Here is a 27,268-nt window from a genome sequence, read left to right as displayed (position 1 = left end):
ACCCACCATGGAAACTGCTTTGTTTGAATCATTAAATTTTCTTATTTTGAAAATGTTTTATTGCGTTTCACCTTTGTGCTGGGAACTTTTAAGGCTTTAGGGATATAACAGAGACAAGACAAAAACCTAGGGCTCTTGAATGTTATATTCTAGTTGAGGGAGATAGTAAACAAGTGAGCAAATAAATGATATAATTCCAAGTAGTGGTAAGTGCAAATAGCTTATCACTTATTTGAGAGAGTGACTGGGAGAGAGGCTACTTTAGATAAGTAGTCAGGGAGGACCCTCTGACATTTAAGCCAAGGAGCTGAGGGTGAGAAGACAGCCATGTGAAAGGCTGCGTGGAAAGTGTTCCTGAGAGGAAAAGCAAGAGCAGAGGACTTAAAGTCAAATGATATTGGCACATATCTTAGTCCATTCAGGCTGCTATAATGAAATAACATAAGCAGCAGAAATTTAATTCCTACAGTTCTGGAGACTGGGAATTCTAAGATCAAGTTGCCAGCAGAATCAATGTGTGGGTGTTTTTTGGTTTATAGATGGTACCTTCAGACTGTGTTCTCATATGTTAGAAGGGGCGAGGGAGCTCTCTGGGATCTATTATATACCAGCAACTCTTCATGGCCTAATCATCCCCTAAAGGCTGTGCCTTTTTTTTTCTTTTTTTTTTTGACGTGGAGTCTCACTCTGTCGCCCAGGCTGGAGTGCAGTACATGATCTCGGCTCACTGCAATAAATCCCTTCTAAGTTATTAGCAAATGTTGTTGGTTCTATCTTCAAATATGTATTACAAATCCATCCACTTCTCTATATTTTTGTTACCACCTCCCTGGTCCAGGTCACCATCATCTCCCACCTAGAATAGTGCAACCATTCCCTGCTGTCTTTCTGCTTCTATTGTTGCACCCTACAACCTATTCTCCACACGGAAATCAAATCAATCACTTCAAAATAATGAGATCCTGTGGGAGGGGAGAAGGGAGAGGGAAAAAAACGAAAAAGAAAATTATAATAAGATGATCCTGGCTCAAAAATACACCAATGGCTTTCCACTGCAAGTAAAAATAAAATCCAGGCTGGGTGCTGTGGCTCACGCCTGTAATCCCAGCAGTTTGGGAGGCCAAGGCAGGCAGATCACGAGGTCGATAGATCAAGACCATCCTGGCCAACATGGTGGAACCCTGGCTGTACTAAAAATACAAAAATTAGCTGGATGTGGTGGTGTTGTATGCCTGTAATCCTAGCTACTCAGGAGGCTGAGGCAGGAGAATCACTTGAACCAGGGAGTCAGAGGTTGCAGTGAACTGGGATCACACCACTGCACTCCAGCCTGGCGACAGAGACTCTGTCTCCAAAAAAAAAAAAAAAGTCATGGCCCTTGTCTTCACTTAAAAGATCTAGTACTCCTTCTTTGTTCACCCAATAGCTTTTTCTTTCTGTTCCTCTAATGTATGGCTTCAGTCTGAATGTCTGTGTCCTTGCAAAATTTTTAAGTTGAAATTCTAACCCCTAAGATGATCACATAAAGAGGCACAGCCTTGGTCAGGTGCAGTGGTTCACGCCTGTAATCCCAGCAGTTTGGGAGGCCAGGAGTTCGACACCAGCCTGGCCAAGATGATGAAACCCCGTCTCTACTAAAAATACAAAAGTTAGCTGGGCATGGTGGCAGGCGCCTGTAATCCCAGCTACTTGGGAGGCTGAGGCAGGGAATTGCTTGAACTGAGCTGAGATCATGCCACTGCACTCCAGCCTGGGTGACAGAGCATGACAGTCTCAAAAAAAAAAAAAAGGAAGTCTGTTTTAGACATGTTAAAGTAGCCATGGCTGTGGACATCCTGTAAAAGTAATAGAATGCATTAAGTGCTCCAGTAGGGATATGCTCATAGTTCTTTTGGAATGGAGGGTAGATCCTAAGTCTTTTTTGAAGAAGTAGAAGTCAGAAATACTTTTTTTGTAGCTTCTTTCTCAGTGTTCCCTTAGCATCTATGTGCATTACTCTGATGTAGCAGTAATCATGCTGTGCTGTAATTTCTGATTTATTTGTTCTGGACTTTCCTAGATTCATTTAGGGTTGAAATTGTAGGGTTCTATTTGTTTCACATCTTTTTATCCTCAGAAAGATGTTTTTGGTTCATTCTTATTCTAGCTATTTATAAGTTTACTTATAAAGTGAATAAATGTGATGGCTACAGTCTGAAAGCATGAACTAAAACAGTGATACGGATGGAAGAAATGTAACAGATAATTTTTAGTGAAAAGATCAGTAGGACTTGATAGGCAATTAAGTTGACTCAGTGAGAGGAATTAGTAATAACAGTAAATAATAACATATAAAGTGCTTATCATTTGCCAGGCACTATTCTAAGTGCTAAAGTTAAAACATATATTAATTCATTTAATCCTCACACAACTCTATGATGCAGATACTCTTTTTTTTTTTTGGTACGAAGTCTTGCTCTTGTCCCCCAGGCTGGAGTGCAATGGTGCAATCTCGGCTCACTACAACCTCCGCCTCCTGGGTTTAAGCGATTCTCCTGCCTCAGCCTCCCAAGTAGCTGGGATTATAGGTGTCTGCCATCATGCCCAGCTACATTTTGTATTTTTAATAGAGGTGGGGTTTCACCATGTTGGCCAGGTGGGTCTCGAACTCCTGACCTCAGGTGATCTGCCCGCCTCAGCCTCCCAAAGTGCTGGGATTACAGGCGTGAGCCACTGCACCCAGCCAATGCAGATACTCTTATTATCATCCCTATTTTGTAAATGAGGAAGCTATAGTCAGCGAAGTAACCAAGTCACCCAAGGTCACGCAGCTAATATGTGGCTGAACTAGGATAATGAATGTAGGCAGGCTGATGCCAAAATACATGCTGTTAACCACTCTGCTGTGTGACTTCCTAATTGAGAATTAGAGTTCTTCCTTATTTTAGACTTCACATTGAAAAAAATAAAAAAAAATAAATTAAAAATAATTTTTTTGCGGCTGGCAGTATGGCTGAATAGGAACAGATCCTGTCTGCAGCTCCCAGTGAGATGAACGCAGAAGGCGGGTGATTTCAGCATTTCCAACTGAGTGTAAACAAAGCCGGTGGGAAATTCGAACTGGGCGGAGCCCACTGCAACTTGGCAAAGCCACTGTGGCCAGACTGCCTCTCTAGATTCCTCCTCTCTGGGCAAGGCATCTCTGAAAGAAAGGCAGCAGCCCCAGTCAGGGGCTTATAGATAAAACTCCCATCTCTCTGGGACAGAGCACCTGGGGAGAGGGATGGCTGTGGGCGCAGCTTCAGCAGACTTGAATGTTCCTGCATGCTGGTCTGAAGAGAGCAGCAGAGTGCTCTAACTCTGCTAAGGGACAGACTGCTGCCTCAAGTGGATCCCTGACGCCTGTGCCTCCTGACTGGGAGGCATCTCCCAGCAGGGGTCGACAGACATCTCCCAGCAGAGGTTGACAAACATCTCATACAGGAGAGCTCTGGCTGGCATCTGGCAGATGCCCCTCTGGGACGAAGCTTTCAGAGGAAGGAACAGGCAGCAATCTGCTGTTCTGCAGCTTCTGCTATTTGCTGGTGATACTCAGGCAAACAGGGTGTGGAGTGGACCTCCAGCAAACCCCAGCAGACCTGCAGCAGGAGGGGCCTGACTGTTAGAAGGAAAACTAACTAACAGAAAAGAATAGCATCAACATGAACAAAAAGGACGTCCACACAGAAACCCCATCTGAAGGTCACCAACATCAAACACCAAAGGTAGATAAATCCATGAAGGTGAAGAAAAACCAGTGCAAAAAGCCTGAAAATTTCAAAAACCAGAATGCCTCTTCTCCTCCAAAGGATTACAACTCCTCACCAGCAAGGGAGCAAAACTGGATGGAGAATGAGTTTGATGAATTGACAGAAGTAGGCTTCAGAAGGTGGGTAATAACAAACTCCTCTGAACCAAAGGAGCATGTTCTAATCCAATGCAAAGAAGCTAAGAACCTTTTGAAAAGGTTAGAGGAATTGCTAACTAGAATAACCAGTTCGGAGAAGAACACCTGATGGAGCTGAAAAACACAGCACGAGAACTTGGTGAAGCATATACAAGTTATCAATAGCCGAATCGATCAAGTAGAAGAAAGGCTATGAGATTGAAGATCAACTTAATGAAATAAAGCATGAAGACAAGATTAGAGAAAAAAGAATGAAACGAACAAAGCCTCCAAGAAATATAGGATTAAGTGAAAAGACCAAACCTACCTTTGATTGATGTCACCTGAAAGTGACAGGGAGAATGGAATCAAGTTGGAAAACACTCTTCAGAGTATTATCAAGGAGAGCTTCCCCAACCTAGCAAGGCAGGCCAACATTCAAATTCAGGAAATACAGAGAACACCACAAAGATACTCCTCCAGCAGAGCAACCCCAAGACACATAATCATCAGATTCACCAAAGTTGAAATGAAAGAGAAAATGTTAAGGGCAGGCAGAGAGAAAGGTTGGGTTACCCACAAAGGGAAGCCCATCAGACTAACAGTGGATCTCTCTGCAGAAACCCTATAAGCCAGAAGAGAGTGGGGGTCAGTATTCAACATTCTTAAATAAAAGAATTTTCAACCCAGAATTTCATATCCAGCTAAAGTCAGCTTCATAAACAAAGGAGAAATAAAATCTTTTATAGACAAGCAAATGCTGAGAGATTTTGTCACTACCAGACCTGGCTTACAAGAGCTCCTGAAGGAAACACTAAACATGTAAATGAAAAATAGGTACCAGCCATTGCAAAAACATACCAAATTGTAAAGACCATCAACACTATGAAGAAACTGCATCAACTAACAGGCAAAATAACCAGCTAGCATCATAATGACAGGATCGAATTCAAATATAACAATATTAACCTAAAATGTAAATGCGCTAAGTGCCCCAATTAAAAGGCACAGACTGGCAAATTGGATGAACAGTCAAGACCCATTGTTGTGTTGTATTCAGGAGACCCATCTCACATGCAAAGACATACATAGGCTCAAAATAAAGGTATGGAGGAGGATTTACCAAGCAAATGGAAAGCAAACAAAGCAGGGGTTGCAATCCTTGTCGCTGATAAAACAGACTTTAAACCAACAAAGATCAAAGAAGACAAAGAAGGGCATTACATAATGGTTAAGGGATCAATATAACAAGAAGAGCTAACCTAAATATATATGCACCCAATACAGGGTACCCAGATTCATAAAGCGAGTCCTTAGAGACCTACAAAGAGACTTAGACTCCTACACAATAATAGTGGGAGACTTTAACTCCCCACTGTCAATATTAGACAGATCAATGAAACAGAAAATCAACAAGGATATTCAGGACTTGAACTCAGCACTGGACCAAGTGGACATAATAGACATCTACAGAACTCTCCATCCCAACTCAACAGAATATACATTCTTCTCAGCAACACATCACACTTATTCTAAAATTGACCACATAATTGAAGTAAAACACTCCCTAGCAAATGCAAAAGAATGGAAATGATAACAGTCTCAGACCACAGTGCAATCAAATTAGAACTCAGGATTAAGAAACTCACTTAAAACCACCCAACTACATGGAAATTGCTGCTGAATGACTACTGGGTATATAATGAAACTAAGGCAGAATTAAGTTATTTGAAACCAGTGAGAACAAAGACACAACACACCAGAATCTCTGGGACACAGATAAAGCAGTGTGTAAAGGGAAATTTATAGTACTAAATGCCCACAGGAGAAAGCAGGAAAGATGTAAAATCAACATCCTGACATCACAATTAACAGAACTAGAGAAGCAAGAGCAAATTCAAAAGCTAGCAGAAGATAAGAAGTAACATATTAGAGCAGAACTGAGGGAGATAGAGACACAAAAAGCCCTTCAAAAAATCAGTGAATCCGGGAGCTGGTTTTTTGAAAAGATCAACAAAATTGATAGACCGCTAGCTAGACTAATAAGAAAAGAGAGAAGAATCAAATAGACAATAAGAAAATGATACAGGAGATGCCACCACTGATCCCACAGGAATACAAACTACTGTCAGAAGATACTGTAAACACCTATCTGCAAATAAACTAGAAAATCTAGAAGAAATGGATAAATTCCTAGACACATATACCCTCCCAGCACTAAACCAGGAAGAAGTCAAATCCCTGAATAGACCAATAACAAGTTCTGAAATTGAGGCAGTAATTAATAGCCTAGCAACCAAAAAAAAGCCCAGGATTAGATGGATTCACAGCCAAATTCTACCAGAGGTACAAAGAGGAACTGGTACCATTCCTTCTGAAACTCTTCCAAACAATAGAAAAAGAGAGAATCCTCCCTAACTCATTTTATGAGTCCAGCATCATCCTGATGCCAAAACCTGGCATCAGGTTTCAGGCCAATATTTCTGATGAACATTGATGTGAAAATCCTCAATAAAATACTGGCAAACCAAATCCAGCAGCACATCAAAAAGCTTATCCACACAATCAAGTCAGCTTTATCCCTGGGTGAAGTCATATGGTTCAACATATGCAAATCAATAAACATAATCCATCACATAAACAGAACCAATGACAAAAACCACATGGTTGTCTCAATAGATGCAGAAAAGGCCTTTGATAAAATTCAACACCTCTTCATGCTAAAAACTCTCAATAAACTAGGTATTGATGGAATGTATCTCAAAATAATAAGAGCTATTTATGACAAACTGCATAGCCAATATCATACTGAATGGGCAAAACCTGGAAGCATTCCCTTTGAAAAGCGGCACAAGAAAAGGATGCCCTCTCTCACTGGTCCTATTCAACATAGTATTGGAAGTTCTGGCTGGGGCAGTCAGGCAAGAGAAAGAAATAAATGGTATTCGGATAGGAAGAGAGGAAGTCGAATTCTCTCTGTTTGCAGATGACATGATTGTATATTTAGAAAACCCCACTGTCTTAGCCCAAAATCACCTTAAGCTGATAAGCAACTTCAGCAAAGTCTCAGGATACAAAATCAACGTGCAGAAATCAAAAGCATTCCTATATACCAGTAATAGACAAACAGCCAAATCATGAGTGAGCTGTCATTCACAATTGCTACAAAGATAATAAAATACCTAAGAATACAACTTACAAGGGATGGGAAGGACCTCTTCAAGGAGAACTACAAACCACTGCTCAAGGAAATAAGAGAGGACACAAACAAATGGAAAAACATTCCATGCTCATGGATCAGAAGAATCAATATTGTGAAAATGGCCATACTGCCCAAAGTATTTTGTAGATTCAATGCTATCCCCATCAAGCTACCAGTGACTTTCTTCACAGAATTAGAAAAAACTTCTTTAAATTTTATATGGAACCAAAAAAGACTCCATATAGCCAAGACAATCCTAAGCAAAACGAACAAAGCTGGAGGCATCACGATACCAGACTTCAAACTATACTACAAGGCTACAGTAACCAAAACAGCATGGTACTGGTACCAAAATAGATACATATATACCAATGGAACAGAACAGAGGCCTCAGAAATAACACCACGTATCTACAACCATCTGATCTTTGACAAACCTGACAAAAACAAGCAATGGGGAAAGAATTCCCTATTTCATAAATGGTGCTGGGAAAACTGGCTAGCCATATGCAGAAAACTGAAACTAGACCCTTTCCTTATACCTTATACAAAAATTAACTCAAGATGTATTAAAGACTTAAACATAAAACATAAAACCATAACAACCCTAGGAGAAAACCTAGGCAATACCATTTAGGACATAGGCATGGGCAAAGAGTTCATGACTAAAACACCAAAAGCAATGGCAACAAAAGCCAAAATTGACAAATGGATCTAATTAAACTAAAGAGCTTCTGTATAGCAAAAGAAACTGTCATCAGAGTGAACTGGCAACCTACAGAATGGGAGAAGATTTTTGCAATCTACCCATCTGATGAAGGGCTAATGTGCAGAATCTACAAGGAACTTAAGCAAATTTACAAGAAAAACAAAACCCCATCAAAAAAGTGGGCAAAGGATATGAACAGACACTTCTCAAAAGAAGACATTTATGCAGCCAACAAACATGAAAAAAAGCTCATCATCCCTGGTCATTAGAGAAATGCAAATCAAAACCACAGTGAGATACCATCTCATGCCAGTTTGAATGGGGATCATTAAAAAGTCAGGAAACAGCAGATACTGGAGAAGTTGTGGAGAAATAGGAATGTTTTTACCCTGTTGGTGGGAGTGTAAATTAGTTCAACCATTGTGGAAGACAGTGTGGCGATTCTTCAAGGGTCTAGAATCAGAAATACCATTTGACCCAGCAATCCCATTACTGGGTATATACCCAAAGCGTTATGAATCACTCTACTCTAAAGACATATGCATATGTATGTTTATTGCAGCACTGTTCATAATAGAAAAGACTTGGAACCAACCCAAATGCCCACCAATGATAGACTAGATAAAGAAAATGTGGCACATACACACCATGGATACTGTGCAGCCATTAAAAAGGATGAGTTCATGTCCTTTGCAGGCACGTGGATGAAGGTGGAAACCATCATTTTCAGCAAACTAACACAAGAACACAAAACCAGACACTGCATGTTCTCACTCATAAGTGGAAGTTGAGAACACATATGCCAGGGCCTATCAGGGAGTGGGGGCCTAGGGGAGGGATAGCATAAAAAAGAAAAAATAATTTTTTAAAAAAGGAACCTTGTCTCACTTGCCTTCTCTGAGAACTGTACAACAACACAAGTTCCATTCTAGTTGATGAGATTGCAGCACGGTTGAGGATATTTATGTGGCCTGAGGTGGGGAAGCTGGCAGACCAGGCATGGGAATTCCAGATACACTGATGTCTCTTTCCCCTAGTGATGTTGCCCCCAAAGCTGGTGGAGGGAGGATAGCAACTCCAGCATGATTGATTAGGATTATCAGGTGGACATGTGGTCTCTTGCTATTTTTAATTCCTAGCCAGGCCTGATAGGTACTTTTGCAAAAGTCCCACTTTATTCGGTTTACCAAAGAGGAGGAAGAAAGTCTGATTTTGTCTGCTTTATTACACTGCTTCATTATCAACCTCAAGAAATTTTTTTGACATTTTTTATTACATAAAGAACTCTGTGCATGTTCTTTCCCCATTGGATACAGAGAGTTTTTGGACATTTTTTGTTCTTAAGAGTCTAATAAATGTGTGAGGAAGACATCCAGAAAAACTTAGAACATAAATTCTTCTATAATCTATATATAAATATCAATTAATAGATGATCATTATGCAGTGGAGAAGACAGAGAAAACCTGGAGAAAATTGAATTCAAGCTGAGCCTTAGAAATGTCTTAAGTTAAATGGAGAAAAGAGTGAGGGCAAGGCTTGTTGAACAGATGATAAAATACTTTTGAATATATATGTATTAAGAATGTGTTGGCTGGGTGTGATGGCTCATGCCTGTAATCCCACGGAGACTTAGGCAGGAGGATCTCATGAGCCCAGGAGTTCAAGACCAGCCAGAGCAACATAGGGAGACCCTGTCTCTACAAAATGTAAAACAGCCAATTGTGGTGGCACATGCCTGTGTTCCCAGCTATTTGGGAGGCTAGGGTGGGAGGATTGCTTGGGCCTGGGGGGGGTCGAGGCTGCAGTGAGCAGCTGTGATCATGCCAACCCGGGTGACAGAGCGAGACCCTTTTGTGTTGCATAGTTTGTCTTTCATAGAGGGGTTCTTGGAGGTATCAAGTAGGAGATAAGTTTGGAGAAGTAGGAAGGGACAAAATTACAAAAGTACTCTGAATATTGAATGGGTTTAGACTTTAAGAGATCCTTGCTATTCAAATAAATCAGAAATTACAGCACAGCATGATTCAACGTGTGGTCTCTGTACTAACCAAATAGGGATCTCCAAGCAGCTTTATGGAAATGTCAGATCTCAGCCTGTAAATAGGAATCTGCATTCACACAACAGTCCCAGATGATTCTTACATTCAATAAAAATTGAACAGTACTGTTCCAGTGAGGATTTCTGTTATTCTAGATCACGTTTATCACTAGGAATACATTTTTCAACAGAAACTATGTAAGAAATGGTAGTTAGGAGTTCAGTCCAGCCACTAGGGGGTTAAATGCTTCATAATTTGATTCTTTGAAATCTAATGCTGAGGTTCCAGGTGGGGCAGTAACTGTTGCAATGAACAGTTGTGCCTTGTTTAGAGACAAGAAAAAAGAGAAATAAATCTGCCGGCCTGTTTAAGTGCTGGTTTACACAGAGTACATCATAAGGTCAGTGACTGAGGAGATCCTGATTCTGTAATTCCTTAGGTAGGATTTTGGAGATTAGCAGCTATGTTTTGAGGAAAGATCTGAGATGCTCATAACAAATTCTCTTTTAACACAATGGTAGCCTTGATTCAAGGAAAGAAAAAATTATTTTCCTAAGTTACACAATCTCTAAGATACGTTGTCAAGTAAAACAGTGTGATGCAGAATAGTACGTATAGTATGCTAAAGTGAAAAATCTCTAACATTTGTTATTTTGCATATGTGTATGTATAGCTATAGTATGAATTCCTAGAAATGAAATTATTTGAACAGAAGCTATGTGCATTTGTCGTGTTGATAGATTTTATGCAATTGTTCTCCATAAATACTGCATCAATTTACACTCCCACCGGTGATATATAAGGATGCTATGTTATATATCTATCTTACTGATCTTTGCCATGTGATGGTTAAAAGGGGGTCTCAGTGTTGTTTTAATTTGTGTCACTAAAGGTTGAGATTGAACATCTTAAAATACATTTAAGAGTCATTTCTGTAAATGTTCACATTCTTTGCCAATTTTTCTATTAGAGTATTTTTTTAATCTTTTTTATTTCTAGGAATTATATATTAGGGAAATTCACTCTTTGTGATATGAATTGCAAATCTTTTTGCTTGTATAGAGTAGCAACAGCAAATGTAGCTAGCTAACAGCTGTTTTGGATAACACAAGCCTGAAGGTAGACTACTTAATTTGCTCCTGATCCCATATTTCTGTAGAACCATGATTGCCAAAAGGATAGTGTAGAATGTCTTTGAAAAGCATGTTCATACCGTTTGGACAACACACAGAAAAAGTTTTATAAATTTTAAGAAGGTAAAGTTTGATGAAATCCTCTTAGCTGGTGGGAAATGATTAAAAAAAATCTCAGAATATTATCAATTTTCAAAATGTATTGATGTGAGAAATCACAGAGCTGTTTTAAACTGAATGCCTCTGTATTATTTCCCATTCTTTGTACTAGGTTACCACCAAAGAACATGATTTTGGTCTAGGGGCTCCAGTTTCTGAAGCTGAAAACTACCAGAATACTCTCCAGCTAGAACGAGAAGTGAGAAACCAAGACAGATTCATCTCAACACTGAAATTACAGGTTGCGTTTAGTTACAACATATTTTCCTGAGTTAATTTGGGGTGGGAGCCTATTTTGAAACAAGAAGATAGAGAATAAATAACTACCAGTTCAGAGCTCATTTAAATGTTATGGGTCTAAAATCATTCAATTTTTATCTTAACCATTTTGATAAACATGAAGTCAGAGTCAATGAGTGCAAACTACATGTCAAGTGTTGTGCCAGGTACATAGTTTTTACTTAATCATCCCCAACTTGTGAAAAAGTGATGCCATTCCATTTACAGATGTGGAAACTGAAGTTCTAAGAGGTTAAATAATTATGACACTTGAGTAACACGTGACAGAACTAGGATTTCTCCAAAATCCTATGTTAGCTGGGATTTGAACTCAATTCTCTGAACCCCAAGTTCAGTATTGTTCCTGTTCTCCTGATGCCTGACATGTAGTATAGCTATTAATAAAGGCTATTAAAAGAGATTTCTTTTTCCAGGAAGATAGAGTAGACTTAATTTTTCTTATTCCTCCTGCTAAGTACAGCTAAAAACTCTGAACACTATGTATAAAACAATTTAAAACTTTGACAGGTGGAGAGAAGAAGGAACATTGGCTAAGGCTCTCAAGACACGAAAAACAATGTGTTAGTTCCTGGGTTTCTTTTTCTCCATATGTCCCAGACAGGCTGCTAGAAAAACTGGCAACTGGAAATAACAGTGGGCACAAAAGAAAGACCCAAGAAAAGCCATTCCTTCCTAGGCAGAGGACCAGGAAAGGAGCAGTCTATCAAGGCAGACAACTTTTAAGACAATAACTATCCACTCCAAGCAAATACCACAGAAAAAACTACAGCCCCATTCCTGCTGGCTCAGGCCAAGTAAAGAGCCTACACTTTCCACGCTTGCCAGACTATAACAAGGAGCCCAGCTTGGGCCTCACCCCTTTCTTTCTCTCCCCACTCCTCCCACACCACGGTGATATCAGAGAAGGCTAAGTGAGAAACTAGGACTTTTATCCTCACCAGGGGATAAGGGGGCCCTGAACCCCGTGATGTCAGCAGAGACAACATGAGCCAAGGCATCTACTCCCACTTTATAGTAAGAGGCACTCCTTCTTGCTGTGGTATCAGAGGAGACCTGAACTTTCACCACCTATCAGCAGTAAAGGCCATCCACCCCTGGTGTCAGTGGGGGACATGTGGGGAACAGTAATGAGGCACCTCTGGGATTCCTCCCAGGCTGGTGTAATGGCAGAGACTTAGTGGGGAGCCTGAACTCCCATTCTTGCCTAGCAGTATCTAGGAACACCACCCTTTCCAGGTATCAACAGATGCCAGGTAGAGGAACTGGACTTCTGCTTTGACCTAGCATAAATAAGGCAATGTCCCTCCTTTTTAGTGGGAGCATTGTCACAGGAGGCTTACTAAAACATAAGATTCAGAGTGCTAGCTCTCAATTTTAAAAAAAGGCATTGTAATCCAAAGAATCAGGAAGATTTGAGAGAAGACAAGAGAAGCCAACACTGAAATAGAATGGATGTTACAATTATCTGGCAAGGACTTTAAAGCAGTCATATAAATGCTTCAGCAAGCAATTATGAACATGCTGGAAACAAATGAAGAAAAGTTGTCTCAGGAAAAAAAGATAAGAACCAAATGGAAATTTTGGAACTAAAAAATAAAGTAACTGGTCCACACAAAAGTCAGCATATGAATGTTTATAGCAGCTGTATTGTAATTGCCAAAAACTTGGAAGCAACCAAGATGTCTTTCAATAGGTGAGTGGATAAGCAAACTGTTGTATGCCTATACAATGGAATAGTATTCAGTGTATTTTAAAAGTGAGCTTTGTAGCCATGAAAAGGCATGGAGCGAACCTTGAAAGCCTGTTGCAAACCTGAAAAGGCTACGAAATGTATGATTCCAACTACATGGAGATGTTAAATTATAGAAACCATAAAAAGAGCAGTAGTTACCAGGAATTGGAGGGAGAGGGGATGAATAGGTGGAGCACAGGATTTTTAGGGCAGTGAAACTGTTCTGTATGATATACTAATAGTGGATACATATCATCCCATGTGTGTCAAAACTCACAGAATGAATAACACCAAGAGTGAACCCTAAGGTAAACTATTGACATTAGCTATTAATAATGTAACAGTAGGCTGGGTGCGGTGGCTAACGCCTGTAATCCCAGCACTTTGGGAGGCCGAAGCAGGCAGATCATGAGGTCAGAAGATCGAGACCATCCTGGCTAACACGGTGAAACCCTGTCTCTACTAAAAATAGAAAAAATTAGCCGGGTGTGGTGCCAGGCGCCTGTAGTCCCAGCTATTCAGGAGGCTGAGGCAGGAGAATGGCGTGAACCCTGGAGGCGGAACTTGCAGTGAGCCGAGATCGCGCTACTGCACTCCAGCCTGGGCGACAGAGCAAGACTCTGTCTCAAAATGATGATAATAATAATAATAATATTAATGATGATGTAACAGTATTATTTCATCAATTGTGAGAAATATATCACATTAATACAAAATATAAATAATAGAGGAGACTGTGTTGAGGGAGAGAGGGAGGAGTATGTAGGAACTCTTTGTACTTCCTAATCAATTTTTTGTAAACCTAAATCTACTCCAAAAATTTAGTCTATTAACTACACGAGAGAAAATATTTCCAAGTTACATATCTGAAAAGGGCTTAGTATCTAGAATATACAAAGGACTCCTACAATTAACCTCTTTTCCCCCAAAAAAATGTAATTCAAAAATGGGCAAAGGACTTGAACAGATATTTCTCCAAAGAAGATATACAAATGTCAATAAATACATGAAAAAGATGATTAACATCATCAACCATTAAAGAAATGCAAATCAAAACCATGAGATACCACTTCATACCCATTAGGATAGTTGTTATGATGGAAAATAACAAGTGTTGGTGAGGATGTGAAGAAATTGGAGCACTTACATTGCTGATAGGAATGTAAAATGGTGCCGCCATGGTGAAAATCATTTGATGGTTTCTCAAAATTTTAAAGACAGACTAACCATATGATCCAGCTATTCCACTCCTAGGCATATACCCTAAAGAGCTGAAAACATGGACTCCAGTAGATACTTACATACAAATGTTCATAGCAACATTATTCACGATAGCCAAGAGGTAGAAAAAACCCAAATGTCAACAAATGAATGGATAAACAAAATATGGTATGTGCTTACAATAGAATATTACTCAGCTTCAAAAAGGAATGACATTCTGATACATGCTGCAAAATGAATGAACCTCAAAAACATTATACTAAGTACAGTAAGCCAGACATAGGAAGACAAATAATGCCTGATTCCACCTCTACCTAGAATAGGCAAATTATGGAGATAGAATTGTTGTTTAATGGGTACAGAGTTTTTTGGGGGAGGGGAATAAAAAAATTCTGAAAATACGATAGTGGTAATGGTTGCACAACGTTGTGAATATACTTAATGCCACTGAATTATATACTTAAAAATTGTTAAAATGAAAATTATGTATATATATTTTGTGACAATAAAACAAGGTTTAAAAATAGAGTAACTGAAAATAAAAACTCAATGTTCTCAATAGAACGGAGGAAAGGAATGAATCAGTGAACATGAGACTAGAATAATAATTACCTAATGTAAACATCAGAGAGAAAGTAGATTGACAAAAATTTGAATAGAGCTTCAGAGACAGGTAAAACTATGCTCGACAAAAAAGTGAGAGAAAGTGGTGCTAAAAAAAATTTGAAGAGATAATGGCTGAATTTCCCACAAATTTGGCACAAAGACATAAAACAGATGAAAGAAGGTGAGTGAATATCTAACAGGAGTCACCCAAAGAAATCCATGCCAAGACACTAAATAAAATCCTGAAAGTAACCAGAAAGAAACCATGCATTATCTATGGAAGAACACCAATTCAAGTCACAAGCAGATATTTTTCATCTGAAAGATTGGAGGTAAGAAGGAAGCGGCGCAACATATTTCAAGTACTAGAAAAAAGCAAACCTGTCAACCCAGAATTTTATATCCAGGGAAAGTATCTTTGAAGATTGAGGGAAACTAAAGACATTCTCAGATAAAGGAAAATTAAGATAATTTGTTACCAGCAGAGCTACACTAAAAGAATAGCTAAAAGAATTTCTCTAACCAGAAAGGAAGTGATAAAAAGTAATCTTGGAGCAGTAGGAAGAACAATATATAGAGCAAAAAATACAGGTAAATGAAATAGACTTTTTTTTTTTTTTCTTTTTGAGAAAGGGTCTTGCTCTGTCATCCAGGCTGTAATGCAGTGGCATGATCTCTGCTTACTGCAGCCTTGGCGTCCTGGGCTCAAGCAATCCTCCTACCTCAGCCTTTCAAGTAGCTGGGACTGCAGGCATGCACCACCGTGCCTGGCTGATTTTTGTATTTATTTATTTATATATTTTTTGGTAGAGATGGGGTTTCGCCATGTTGCCAAGGCTGATCTCGAACTCCGATTCTCAAGTGATGCTCCTGCCTCAGTCTCCCAAAGTCCTGGGATTACAGATGTGAGCCATTACTCTGAGCCAATTTTTTTTTAAGTTTACAAAATTATATTTAACTGTCGAATGTGGTTCTAAATGCATGTAGAGGAAATATTTAAGACAAATTGTTTTATTCATAGGGGAAGATAAAGGGACCTAACAGGAGGTAAGGTTTCTGTACTTTCACTTGAACTGTTAAAATGTAGGCTATGATAAGTTCTGTATATATAATGTAATGCTTAGAACAACCAGTAGAAAAAGATCAAACAGGAGTTACACTCAGAAACACTATAAATAAATCAATGTAGAATTCTAAAAAATGTTGAGGTAATCCACAGGAAGGCAGCAAAAACAAAAGTCTCCATTATTTCAACACTTATAACTACAATAATCAAGACTGTGATATTGGTGAGGGATAGATACATACATGAATGGTACAGAACAGAGAATCTAGAGTTAGTCCTATACAAGTACAGCCATATGATTTTTTAACAGAGATGCAGATGCAGTTCTGTGGAAGATAGTCTTTTCAACAAGTGGTGTCACAGCATTTAGATATAGAGAAAACAGTTACCCTACACTTAAACCTCATACTTTATAAAAAATTAACTAAATGGACCATAGATGTAAATGTAAAATATAAAACTATGAGACTTTTAGGAGGTAATGTAGGAGAAAATTTGCGGGAAGTTAGGCTTGGGTGGAAAGTTCTTAGATATGATACCAAAAGCATGATTCATAAAAGGAAAAATTGGTAATATGGACTTAATCAAAATTGAAGTTTTTGACTGGGTGTGGTGGCTCATGGCGGTAATTCCTGCACTTTGGCAGGTGGATGGATCATTTGAGGCCAGGAGTTCAAGACCAGCCTGGCCAATATGGCAAAACCCCATCTCTACTAAAAATTACAAAATTAGCTAGGCATAGTGGTACATGCCTGTAGTCCTCAGCTACTCGAGAGGCTGAGGTGGGAGGATCACTTGAAGCCAGGAGGCAGGTTGCAATGAGCTGAGATTGTACCAGTACACTCCAGCCTGAGTGAAAGTGAGATTCTGTCTCAAATATATATATGTATATATGAGTTTTTACTTTGCAGAAGACCCTGCTAAGATGGTGAAAAGACTAGCTACAAACCACATATTTGCTAAAGGACTCATATCTATTGTATCAAATGAAGAACTCTTAAAATTTAATAGTGAGAAGCAAACAATTCAATTAGAAAATGAGCAAAAGACATGAAGAGATACTTCACAGAACGATGTGTGGTATACTAGAAAAAGATATTCAACCTCTGTAAACATCAGGGGAATGCAAATTAAGGCCGTGATGAAATAACAATTCAGTTCTAAGAACAACTAAAATAAAAAATAGTGACAATACCAAATGCTGCCAAGGATGAGGAGAAACTGGATCACTCATCCATCCTGGTAAGAATATGAAATGGTACAGCCACTCTGGAAAATAATTTGGCAGTTTTTGGTTAGACTAAACATACATTTACCATACAACCCAGCAGTTGTACTCCTGGGCATTTATTCCAGAGAAATGAAAACTTATATCTACTCAAAACCTATACCCTACTCAGTTGTTCATAGCAGCTTTGTTATAGTCCCAAACTGGAAACAACCAGTTTTCCTTAATTGGTGAATGGTTACTGTGGTATTCCGTACCACGGAATATTATTCAGCAATAAATAGGGATGAACCTATTTGATTCAAATAACAACTTGGATGGATCTAAAGGATGCTGTGCTGAGTGAAAAAAAAGCAATCTCAAAATATCACATGCTGTATGATTTTACTTATAAAACATCCTCAAAATGACAAAATTGTACACATTATTGGTTGGGAAGAATTGAGGGCAGGGAAGGAGGATATAAAGGGGCAGCAGCAGAACAGTCTTGTGGTAGTGGAACAGTTCTGTATCTTGAGGTGGTAGTTACAGAGATCTGCACATGTGAGAAAAATGATACAGAACACCATGCACATGGTGTATCTGGGTATGATACTGTACTGTGTTGTTTATGACATAACTATTAGTGGAAACTGAGTAAAGGGCGTATGAGACTTCTCTGTACTACATTTGCTTCCTGTGAATCTTATTTAAAAATAAAAATTTTCAACAAAACTACTTGAGTACCTATAATACTGGAAATTTTACTTGAGCTCTTATATAATGTCTAATGACAATTCTACAAATTGTAGGCATTCTGTCCATTGAACAGAAGAGACTCGAGACTCCCATTGATTTTTTTTCTGAAGTCAGATGCATCTTCTAGGGTCAAGAAAATATGGTAAACGCCCCAATTACATAACTGGTAAAGAACTAACAACAAGATTTAAACCTAACTCTGCCAAAGTCCAAAGACCATATCCTTTGTATTACTCTAGACTGCCTCTTCTAAAGTACTTTTTGTCTTGGAATTGAGTGAAAGTAGAATTTCATGAGAGAAGTGAGGGGAGTGTTCATTTATATTACTGATAATTTGTTTTATTTGCTTAATAATTTGAGGATTGTATGTGAGATATGTAATAAATGATGCAGAAACAAGTGATATGTTGATATAGAAATGAGACATACAGGCTTTTAAGTTGTTCAGAATTTAGTAGAAGGGACAGGGAAATAAATGATTTTAATGCATCTTAAAAATATTGAAATACACTTATATAAGAGGCTTTATGGGCACACATACTGGAAAGGAGAAGCATTTAACAGCTCCTGGTGCAATGGGAAGTTAACAGACATTTTTAGTGTGCTTTTGTTGCTGAGAAATATGGCATAGGAAAAGCCACGAACAAAGATGAAAAATATAACTTGAAGTTTATCTGTTTGTTTCACATCCTATAGCTTGTTTGTTTTAAAAGAAAGTAGCTGAAATAATAAGGGTAGGGTAAAATAAGGAAACAATGAAAGCCTGGGATGACAGTAACAAATAATTGTACATAGTTTCTGTGCGTGTTGCCAGAGGTGGGCTTTAGATTTGGCTTTAGAATTTCTAGAGACAAAGGCAAATAGAAATATTAGTTAAATAATTAATGATTGTTAGGGTAAGAACAAACCAGGTATCCAAAAAAGGCACGTATTTTCCTGAAATTGAAGCCTAAGCAGGGTTTTACTTGAAGATTCTTATAAAGAGGGTTCTGTGACAACACTTCAAGTGTGTACATTTCAATAACTCCTCTAAAATGAATTTTTAAATGAATTTAATGAGATTTTTTTTTATGGTATGTCTGGTGGTGCGAAGTTAGGTTGGACAGGTAAGTCGAGTTGGACCATAAATGGCATTTAAAAATTTTATTCTCAATGTCATAAGGCAACATAAGGTTATAGGAATGACCTCAAATTTGCATTTTCAAAGAATTTTTGCGAGTAGATGGGAGAAGGCCAAAAGAGAAGAAGAGAGTAGGAGATACTAGATTAAACTAATGATTTTAATTATGCCTCTTGGTGTGCTGTTTACTGGGTACAATAAATGGCATTGTGGCATATTTAGTTAAAATTAATTCATGACTTTTAGGATTTTTTATGTAGCGACAACTTAGAAGGTTTTTTTGAAGACAACTTTGTTGATTTTAATGGTTTGGAAGACGATACCTCTATAGCTGTTTGAAAAGGGCAGCCTCGGGGCATAAGAGGTGAGGGATTTAGCAATTTCAGATGCTCCTTACGGACTGAAACTTCTATGTGCGAGTGTTTTGTTTGTTTGTTTGTTTTTAATGCATCTTTTACAGGGTACTAACGGTATCTTAGACACAATAGGTGCTCAATAAATATTTGTTAAATACACAATGAGAGACGAGTACTATGGAAAACAATTTGTACCATGACTTTAGCTCATAGTTATTTTTGTTATTGCACGTAACATATTGTATTTGTATTTCCTCAAGTAAACAAGAAATTCCCTAAGGGCAGGTACTTAACCTATCTTTGTATCTTTGGAATTTAATATAGTTCCTGACATAAGCATTGTTCAATGGGTCTAATTTTTTTTCTTCCTTTAAAGGCATTTGGATACTTTCGTGATAGAAAAGGCCCTTTTCTTCATCCGTTGATGGTTTGATAGTGGGCTGGGAAGGAAAGCTGTGTTCCTCCACATTAGGCAGCAAATGCTTGATTGATTTGATATTTAGCTTAGTCAAGTAAGTTACTGGTACTTTTAAAAGGACTTTTTTAAAAAGTTAATAATATACATATATATATATATACTTTTTTTTGTTTGTTTAAGATAGAGTCTTGCTCTGTCACCCAGGCTGGAGTGCAGTGGTGGGATCTGGGCTCACTGCAATCTTTGCCTCCCAGGTTCAAGCAATTCTTGTACCTCAGCCTCCCAAGTAGCCGGGACTACAGGTACTTGCCACCATGCCTGGCTGATTTTTTTATTTTTAGGAGAGATGGGATTTCAACGTGTTGACAAGGCTGGTCTCAAACTCCTGACCTCAGGTGATCTGCCCACCTCAGCCTCCCAAAGTGCTGGGATTACAGGTGTGAGTCACCACGCCTGGCCTAAAAGAGTTAACATATTTTAATAACAATAATTAGAAATTTAATTATAAAGAACTCTTAAAGGTATTAAAATTAATTTCAAAACTATTGTATTTTCTTTATTGCAGATATAAATATTTGGCCATTTTTCTAATAGATTGGCTAAAAATAGTAATTAAGTTCTTTTTAAAATAAACTATAAATTGTCTTGAAAGATATTGCTATAAAATTTAAAATTTTTGTTTAATATTTTTTTTAAATGGGTAATACATTCACATGGTACAAAATTCAGAAGGCACAAAAAGGTATACAGTTAAGTTTCTTTGCCAGTCACATAGTTGCTCCCTTCCTGATTCCAGTCACATAGTTGCTCCCCAGAAAAAAGCTAAGGAATTATTTTAATGTGATTTTTTTTTCTAATAATAACAGATTGAAGATCTCAAACAGACAAATCATGGCTTGGAAGAATATGTTAGGAAACTCTTGCATAGTAAGGAGGTGGTAAGCAGTCAAGTAGACGATTTAACCAGCCACAATGAGCATCTTTGTAAAGAATTGATTAAAATTGACCAACTAGCAGAGCAACTAGAAAAAGAGAAAAATTTTGTGGTGGATTCCGCCAACAAAGAACTTGAAGAAGCCAAGGTACCACATTTACCACTGATCAGGATTTTAATTTTACTTTAAACATTATGTAATTTTTAAATGCAATGAAAAAAGTAGCATTCTCATTTCTATAATTTGGAAGCTTTTTAGATTTGACAGTATATTTAAATGTCTGTTCTAAGGATTAAATTCTTTCTCACATTTTATTTCTTTTAACAGATTTTACTCGGCCGGGCGCGGTGGCTCAAGCCTGTAATCCCAGCACTTTGGGAGGCCGAGACGGGCGGATCACGAGGTCAGGAGATCGAGACCATCCTGGCTAACACGGTGAAACCCCGTCTCTCCTAAAAATAGAAAAAACTAGCCGGGCGAGGTGGCGGGCGCCTGTAGTCCCAGCTACTCGGGAGGCTGAGGCAGGAGAATGGCGTAAACCTGGGAGGCGGAGCTTGCAGTGAGCTGAGATCCGGCCACTGCACTCCAGCCCGGGCGACAGAGCAAGACTCCGTCTCAAAAAAAAAAAAAAAAAACAAATTTTACTCAAAACATTTCATAAGTAATATGTAGTCATTGTAAAAAATTTCAAAGCAACAGGAATGTTCTGTGAACCGCATGTTGCTCCCACTTCCCAATTCCTCTCTCCTCTGCGGAGGTATCTACAAACCAATAGATACATTTATTTTCATTTATTTTCACACATATAATTGATTTCAATACACTTTAAAAATGATTTTTACCAAACTAAAAATAGAACTGCCATGTGATCCAGCAACAACACAGCCGGGTATACATCCAAAAGAAAGGGAATTAGTATGTCACAGAGGTATCTGCACTTCCATGTTTATGGCAGCACTATTCACAATAGCCAAGATACGGAATCAATCTAGGTGTCCATTAACGGGTAAGTGGATAAAGAAAATGCAGTATGTATGCACAATAGAATGTCATTCAGCCATAAAGAAGAATAAAACTCTGTCATTTGCAGCAACATTAATGAGCCTGGAGGACATTATGTAAAGGGAAATAAGCCAGGCACCGAAAGACAAATACTGCATGTTCTCACTCATGTGGAATCTGAAAAAATCCATCTTATGGAGACAGAGCGTAGACTGATGGTTACCAGAGGCTAAAAGAATAGTGGGGAGGAGAGGATGAAAAGAGGCTGGTTAACTGGTACGAAAATACAGTTATAGAGAAGATATAAATTCTAGTGTTTGATGGCACACTAGGGTGACTGTCTTTAACAATTTATTGCTATTTTAAAATATCTGAAAGAGAAGATTTGGAGTATTCCCAGGACAGAGAAACAATCTTTAAGGTGATGGATATCCCCATTACCCTGATTTGATCATTACACATTGATGAATGTATTCAAATATCACATGTACCCCATAAATATGTACCATTATTATGTATCAATAAAAAGTCAATTTAAAACTTTTTTTTAACTAAAATTTTAAAATTTGCCAATCTTTTTTTTTCTTACTGGTGTCTGACATTTGGTTCTTGTTCAGGAAGGTTTTTTTTTCACCTCAGGAACTAGAGATATACTTTCTAAAGTTTTCTTTTAATACTTCTTAGTAGTTTTCCTTCTTTTAATACTGCTAATTTCTTCTTCTAATATGAGGTAGGGTTGCCTAGTCCTTTCTCCACTGATTTGACTTATCATTTTAACAGATACTAAATTCTCAGATATCTGTGACTATGTTTCTGGATTATTTGTTTTCATTGATTCATTTGCCTTTTTCTGTGCCACCACCACGTTGTTTTAGTTACTGTAGCTTTATGATATTTTGATCAACATTTTATTTCTTGATTGAGTACTCTGCCATGAAATTTAGAAACTAGAGATTAAACGTAATTATAAAATGACAGTTTCACTTCTCCATTGCTGCCTAATGGCTGATAAGCAAGATAGAGCATATTTGAAGTTCAAAAAACAACCTGTTGAATTTTTAAGTGATAGCGTGTGAACACGCTTATTTGTCTTGATTTTATTAATCACCAAATTAGTAAATTGTGTCTGTAAACAAAGTAATTGCCCAAAGCTAATTGTTATTACGTGTTATTTCTTAAACATTGTTTTAATGTAACAGGACTCCTATAGCAAATAATAAAGCAATTAAATAAATTATCAGGTGAAACATTATTGAAGTCACTGTTACAGTAATTTAAATATGAGTTCAATTGATGAACTCTAGGATTGTATGTATTTTTATGCAGTAACCTCTCATTGAGACTGCTTAATGGATGAGTTTAAATTAGTGGAAAGTCAAATAATGCAACTTTTTTGTTGTTGAGACAGAGTTTCCATTTGTCACCCAGGCTGGAGTGCAGTGGCACGGTCTCGGGTCACTGCGACTTCCACCTCCTGGGTTCAAGCGATTTTCTGCCTCAGTCTCCCGAGTAGCTGTGATTACAGGTGCCCACCACCATGCCCATCTAATTTTCATATTTTTAGTAGAGGTAGGGTTTCAGCATGTTGGCCAGGCTGTCTTGAACTCCTGACCTGAAGTGATCCGCCTACCTTGGCCTCCCACAGTGCTAGGATTACAGGCATGAGCCACCTCACGTGGTCATAATAGTGCAATGTTTAAATACATGAGTTTATTACTTTAAGGATACAGTCTTCTCAAACCATACTGTCTGGAACAGGTCCTTAGAACTACTTGAAATACTAGATAAGAATGATTTGTTTTTAACTTTTGAATTATTTATCTTCAAATGGATGCTGTTAAAGTATTTGAAGTATAGTTAAAAGTAGCTTGAATATTTTGAACTTTTTTTTTTTTTTTTTTTTGAGACAGAGTCTCCCGCTGTCGCCCAGGCTGGAGTGCAGTGGCCGGATCTCGGCTCACTGCAAGCTCCGCCTCCCGGGTTTACGCCATTCTCCTGCCTCAGCCTCCGGAATAGCTGGGACTACAGGTGCCCGCCACCTTGCCTGGCTAGTTATTTTGTATTTTTTAGTTTCACTGAGTTAGCCAGGATGGTCTCGATCTCCGGACCTCGTGATCCACCCGTCTCGGCCTCCCAAAGTGCTGGGATTACAGGCTTGAGCCACCGTGCCGGCCTAAACATTTTTCAATACACTTTTGTTTGTATTGTTACTTTAAAAAGTTTTTTAACTTTTTTTTTAATGCCACTTCAGGTGGAATGTATTGTAACTTTTTTTAAAGTAACATTCACAGTTTAATGGTAAATTGATTTCCATCTGTCTTAATTATAAAAATTATCAAAATTGGGCCAGGCATGATGGCTTATGCCTGTAATCCCAGCACTTCGGGAGGCCGAGGCAGGTGGATTGCTTGAGGCCAGGAGTTCGAGACCAGCCTGGTGAACATGATGAAACCCCATCTCTACTAAAATGCAAAAAAATAGCCAGGCATGATGTCATACGCCTGTAATCCCAGCTGCTTGGGAGGCTGAGGCACAAGAATAGCTTGAGCCTGAGAGTCAGAGGTTGCAGTGAGCCAAGATCGCGTCATACTCTAGCCTGGGCAAAAGAATGAGACTCTGTCTCAAAAAAAATTGTCAGAAGTGCAGAGTGTAATTATGTCTTCCTTGTTTTTGTCTTCAAATTGAAAATTAACTGTACTCCTTCCCAGACTGCGGGAAATCAAATTGACTGAATTCCAACAATGAGAATACCCTGTTTAGAAGTCATTTTTAAAGGGTTGTTAGGGTTTATGTTCTAGAGAGAGTAAGTACTATGTCAGGGTGAATTCTCTGCTATCAAAAGAAAGAATTTTTGGAATGGAAAACATCTAAAATATAAGAGCTAAGATTTACCTAAAACTGTAAGTATTAACTTTACAGGTGAAATTTTGCCTGGCTTGACAAACAGTATTTCTAGGAAATAGATGTCCCTAAATAATATGGAATGTTGGGTGTATTTGAGGATTGGAAAGCTATTGGGTGAAAAAGAGGTAAGCAGCAGTCTTAGAGTAGAGATACCGTTGCTGACACAGGGAAAACATCAGGAACTTTATAAGAGAGAACAAAATGGAAATAGGCCTTTGGGTTGGTAGAATGCCCTGAAATGAGGAAGTCACCAACCTCAGTAAGTGAATGTCCCCAAGTGGAATGGGGATTAGAAAGATGCAAAACCAACACTGGGGATATGAACTCCAGTGTGTGTTGTCATCATCCTAAGACATTAGATGTGCATTTTAGGTTTATATTTATGGGGGAGAGATTCCTTGCCTATTTGTGGGGTAGCACTTGAAACGAGATTTCTAATTTGATTGCTGAGAAAGAATGTTTGGGTTTCTAGTGTTTGAGATTATACTCTGGGTATGTGGAGGTAGAGTCTGAAGCTAAAGCTACTGTTAGTTTGTCTGGAATTGAGATAATATTAAATGTATTCACTAGGAACTAATTACTTTTAGTCTTATTTTTAAAGGTCAACAGTAACTTCTTCCATGATTTACTTCATTAAAATATTTTCATATTAACTATTGGCTATTGCTATGTAATAAATTACTTTGAAATCTTAATGCCTTCAAACAACAAATATTGATACCTCACAGGTTCTTGGGTTGGGAGTTCAAGAGTGGCTTAGCTGGGTTTTTCTGGTTCAGTGTTTCTCAGAAAATTGTAATCAAGATAATGGCCAGGGCTGGTGGTTTACACCTGTAATTCCAGCACTTTGGGAGGCCAAGGCAGGCAGATCACTTCAGGTCAGGAGTTCAAGACCAGCCTGGCCAATATGATGAAACCCCATCTCTACTAAAAATACAGAAAACTAGCCGGGCATGGTGGTGGGCACCTGTAATCCCAACTACCCAGGAGGCTGAGGCCAGAGAATTGCTTTATCCTGGGAGGCAGAGGTTGCAGTAAGCCGAGATCACAACCACTGTGCTCCAGCCTGGATGACAAAGCGAGACTCGATCTCAGAAAACAACAAAAAAAAGATGACTGCCACAGTCATGGCTTGACTGCTACTGGAGGATTTCCTTCTAAGATGGCTCACTCAGATGGCTTTTGGCTGTTGGCAGGAGGCCTGTTCCTTGCCAGGTGGACCTCTCTCATTTTTTTTTTTTTTTTTTTGAGACGGAGTCTCGCTCTGTCACCCAGGCTGGAGTGCAGTGGCCGGATCTCAGCTCACCGCAAGCTCCACCTCCCGGGTTTACGCCATTCTCCTGCCTCAGCCTCCCAAGTGGCTGGGACTACAGGCGCCCGCCACCTCGCCCGGCTAGTTTTTTGTATTTTTTAGTAGAGACGGGGTTTCACCATGTTAGCCAGGATGGTCTCGATCTCCTGACCTCGTGATCCGCCCGTCTCGGCCTCCCAAAGTGCTGGGATTACAGGCTTGAGCCACCGCGCCCGGCCTGGACCTCTGTCTAGGATTGCTTCATGTATTCTTTGTGGAAGCTTGTTCTCTCTCCACCTTTCCCTTTCCCTCAGCCAACAATCCAAGAGATAATAAGGAGGATCTGCAGGGCTTAGTATGACCCAGTCTCAAAAGTTGTATCTCATCACTTCCTCCATATTCTTATCTTTAAAAGTGAGTCACTAAGTATAACCCACACTCTAGGGGAGGGAAGTTCAGCTCCAGCTATTGAAGGAAGGAGTATTAGAATTTGTGGACATACATTAAAACCACCTCAACTATATGCCTTTGTTTATTCTCTCATCTTGAGTTGTTTATCATTCATGTGTTAACACGGTGTTTACTAGATAATTGAACATGATACTTTGAAATGTGAAGCAGAATTACAATTTTACCATTATTTCTTCCTACAATTTATATTTTTAATTGACATAGGGGCTATATTATTGGACTGGATCTCTGATAGTCCTTGTCATTGTTACTTCTGTAGGTGATTCACTAAAAAGTATTTCAGAGCCCGCTGTGTGGAAGACATTGTGTAAAGTCTTTGTTTGTCCCCCACCCCACCCTTTGTTTGTGGGGGACGAACAAAGACTTTACACAATGTCTTCCACACAGCGGGCTCTGAAATACCTACCCCCCAATTCCCTACACACACTCCCTGTCTTTCTCCCTCGCTTTATTTTTCCCTGTAGCACTTGGCTGTTCCTTTCCCCTTCCCTCACTAGGCTCCAGCCATGCTGGTCTCCACACTTAGAACCAACCAGACGTTCTTTTGCCTTAGGATCTTTGTTAGAGCTGTAAGTTTTGCCTACAATGTGTTTTGCCTAGATTTTCACGTTTGACTTCCTTTCCTCTGAAGTTTTTGGTGAAAGGTCACCTTTCAATGAGGACTTCCTGATCACCCTATTTAAAATTCCAACCTGTTCCTCCATAAATGTTCCCAGTATCCTTAACTCTGCTCT

At 38.8% G+C, this 27,268-nt stretch overlaps 1 protein-coding gene across 18 annotated transcripts in view; it reads left to right on the top strand.

Annotated features, from left to right (window-relative positions):
• Window positions 1-27,268, top strand: part of TSGA10 (testis specific 10) — a 166,626-nt gene that overhangs the window by 16,661 nt on the left and 122,697 nt on the right. For 9 of the 18 annotated variants that reach the window (XM_033238984.1, XM_033238985.1, XM_033238987.1 and 6 more), the window contains exons 2-3: window positions 11,259-11,387; window positions 20,798-21,013. Coding sequence is in view for 4 of the 18 variants with exons in the window: in XM_033238971.1 (XP_033094862.1) it covers window positions 11,259-11,387; window positions 20,798-21,013 (345 nt within the window). In the remaining 14 variants the exon portion in view is untranslated. Of the gene's footprint in view, window positions 1-11,258; window positions 11,388-19,889; window positions 20,026-20,797; window positions 21,014-24,547; window positions 24,898-27,268 lie in introns of those variants that run through there. The other 9 variants (XM_033238979.1, XM_033238976.1, XM_033238981.1 and 6 more) reach the window with 4 other exon arrangements.

The sequence above is a fragment of the Trachypithecus francoisi genome, unplaced genomic scaffold, assembly GCF_009764315.1.
Source record: "Trachypithecus francoisi isolate TF-2019V2 unplaced genomic scaffold, Tfra_2.0 Lachesis_group17, whole genome shotgun sequence".
Classification (NCBI taxonomy): domain Eukaryota; kingdom Metazoa; phylum Chordata; class Mammalia; order Primates; family Cercopithecidae; genus Trachypithecus; species Trachypithecus francoisi.
This window is presented reverse-complemented; position numbering and strand designations above follow the sequence as displayed.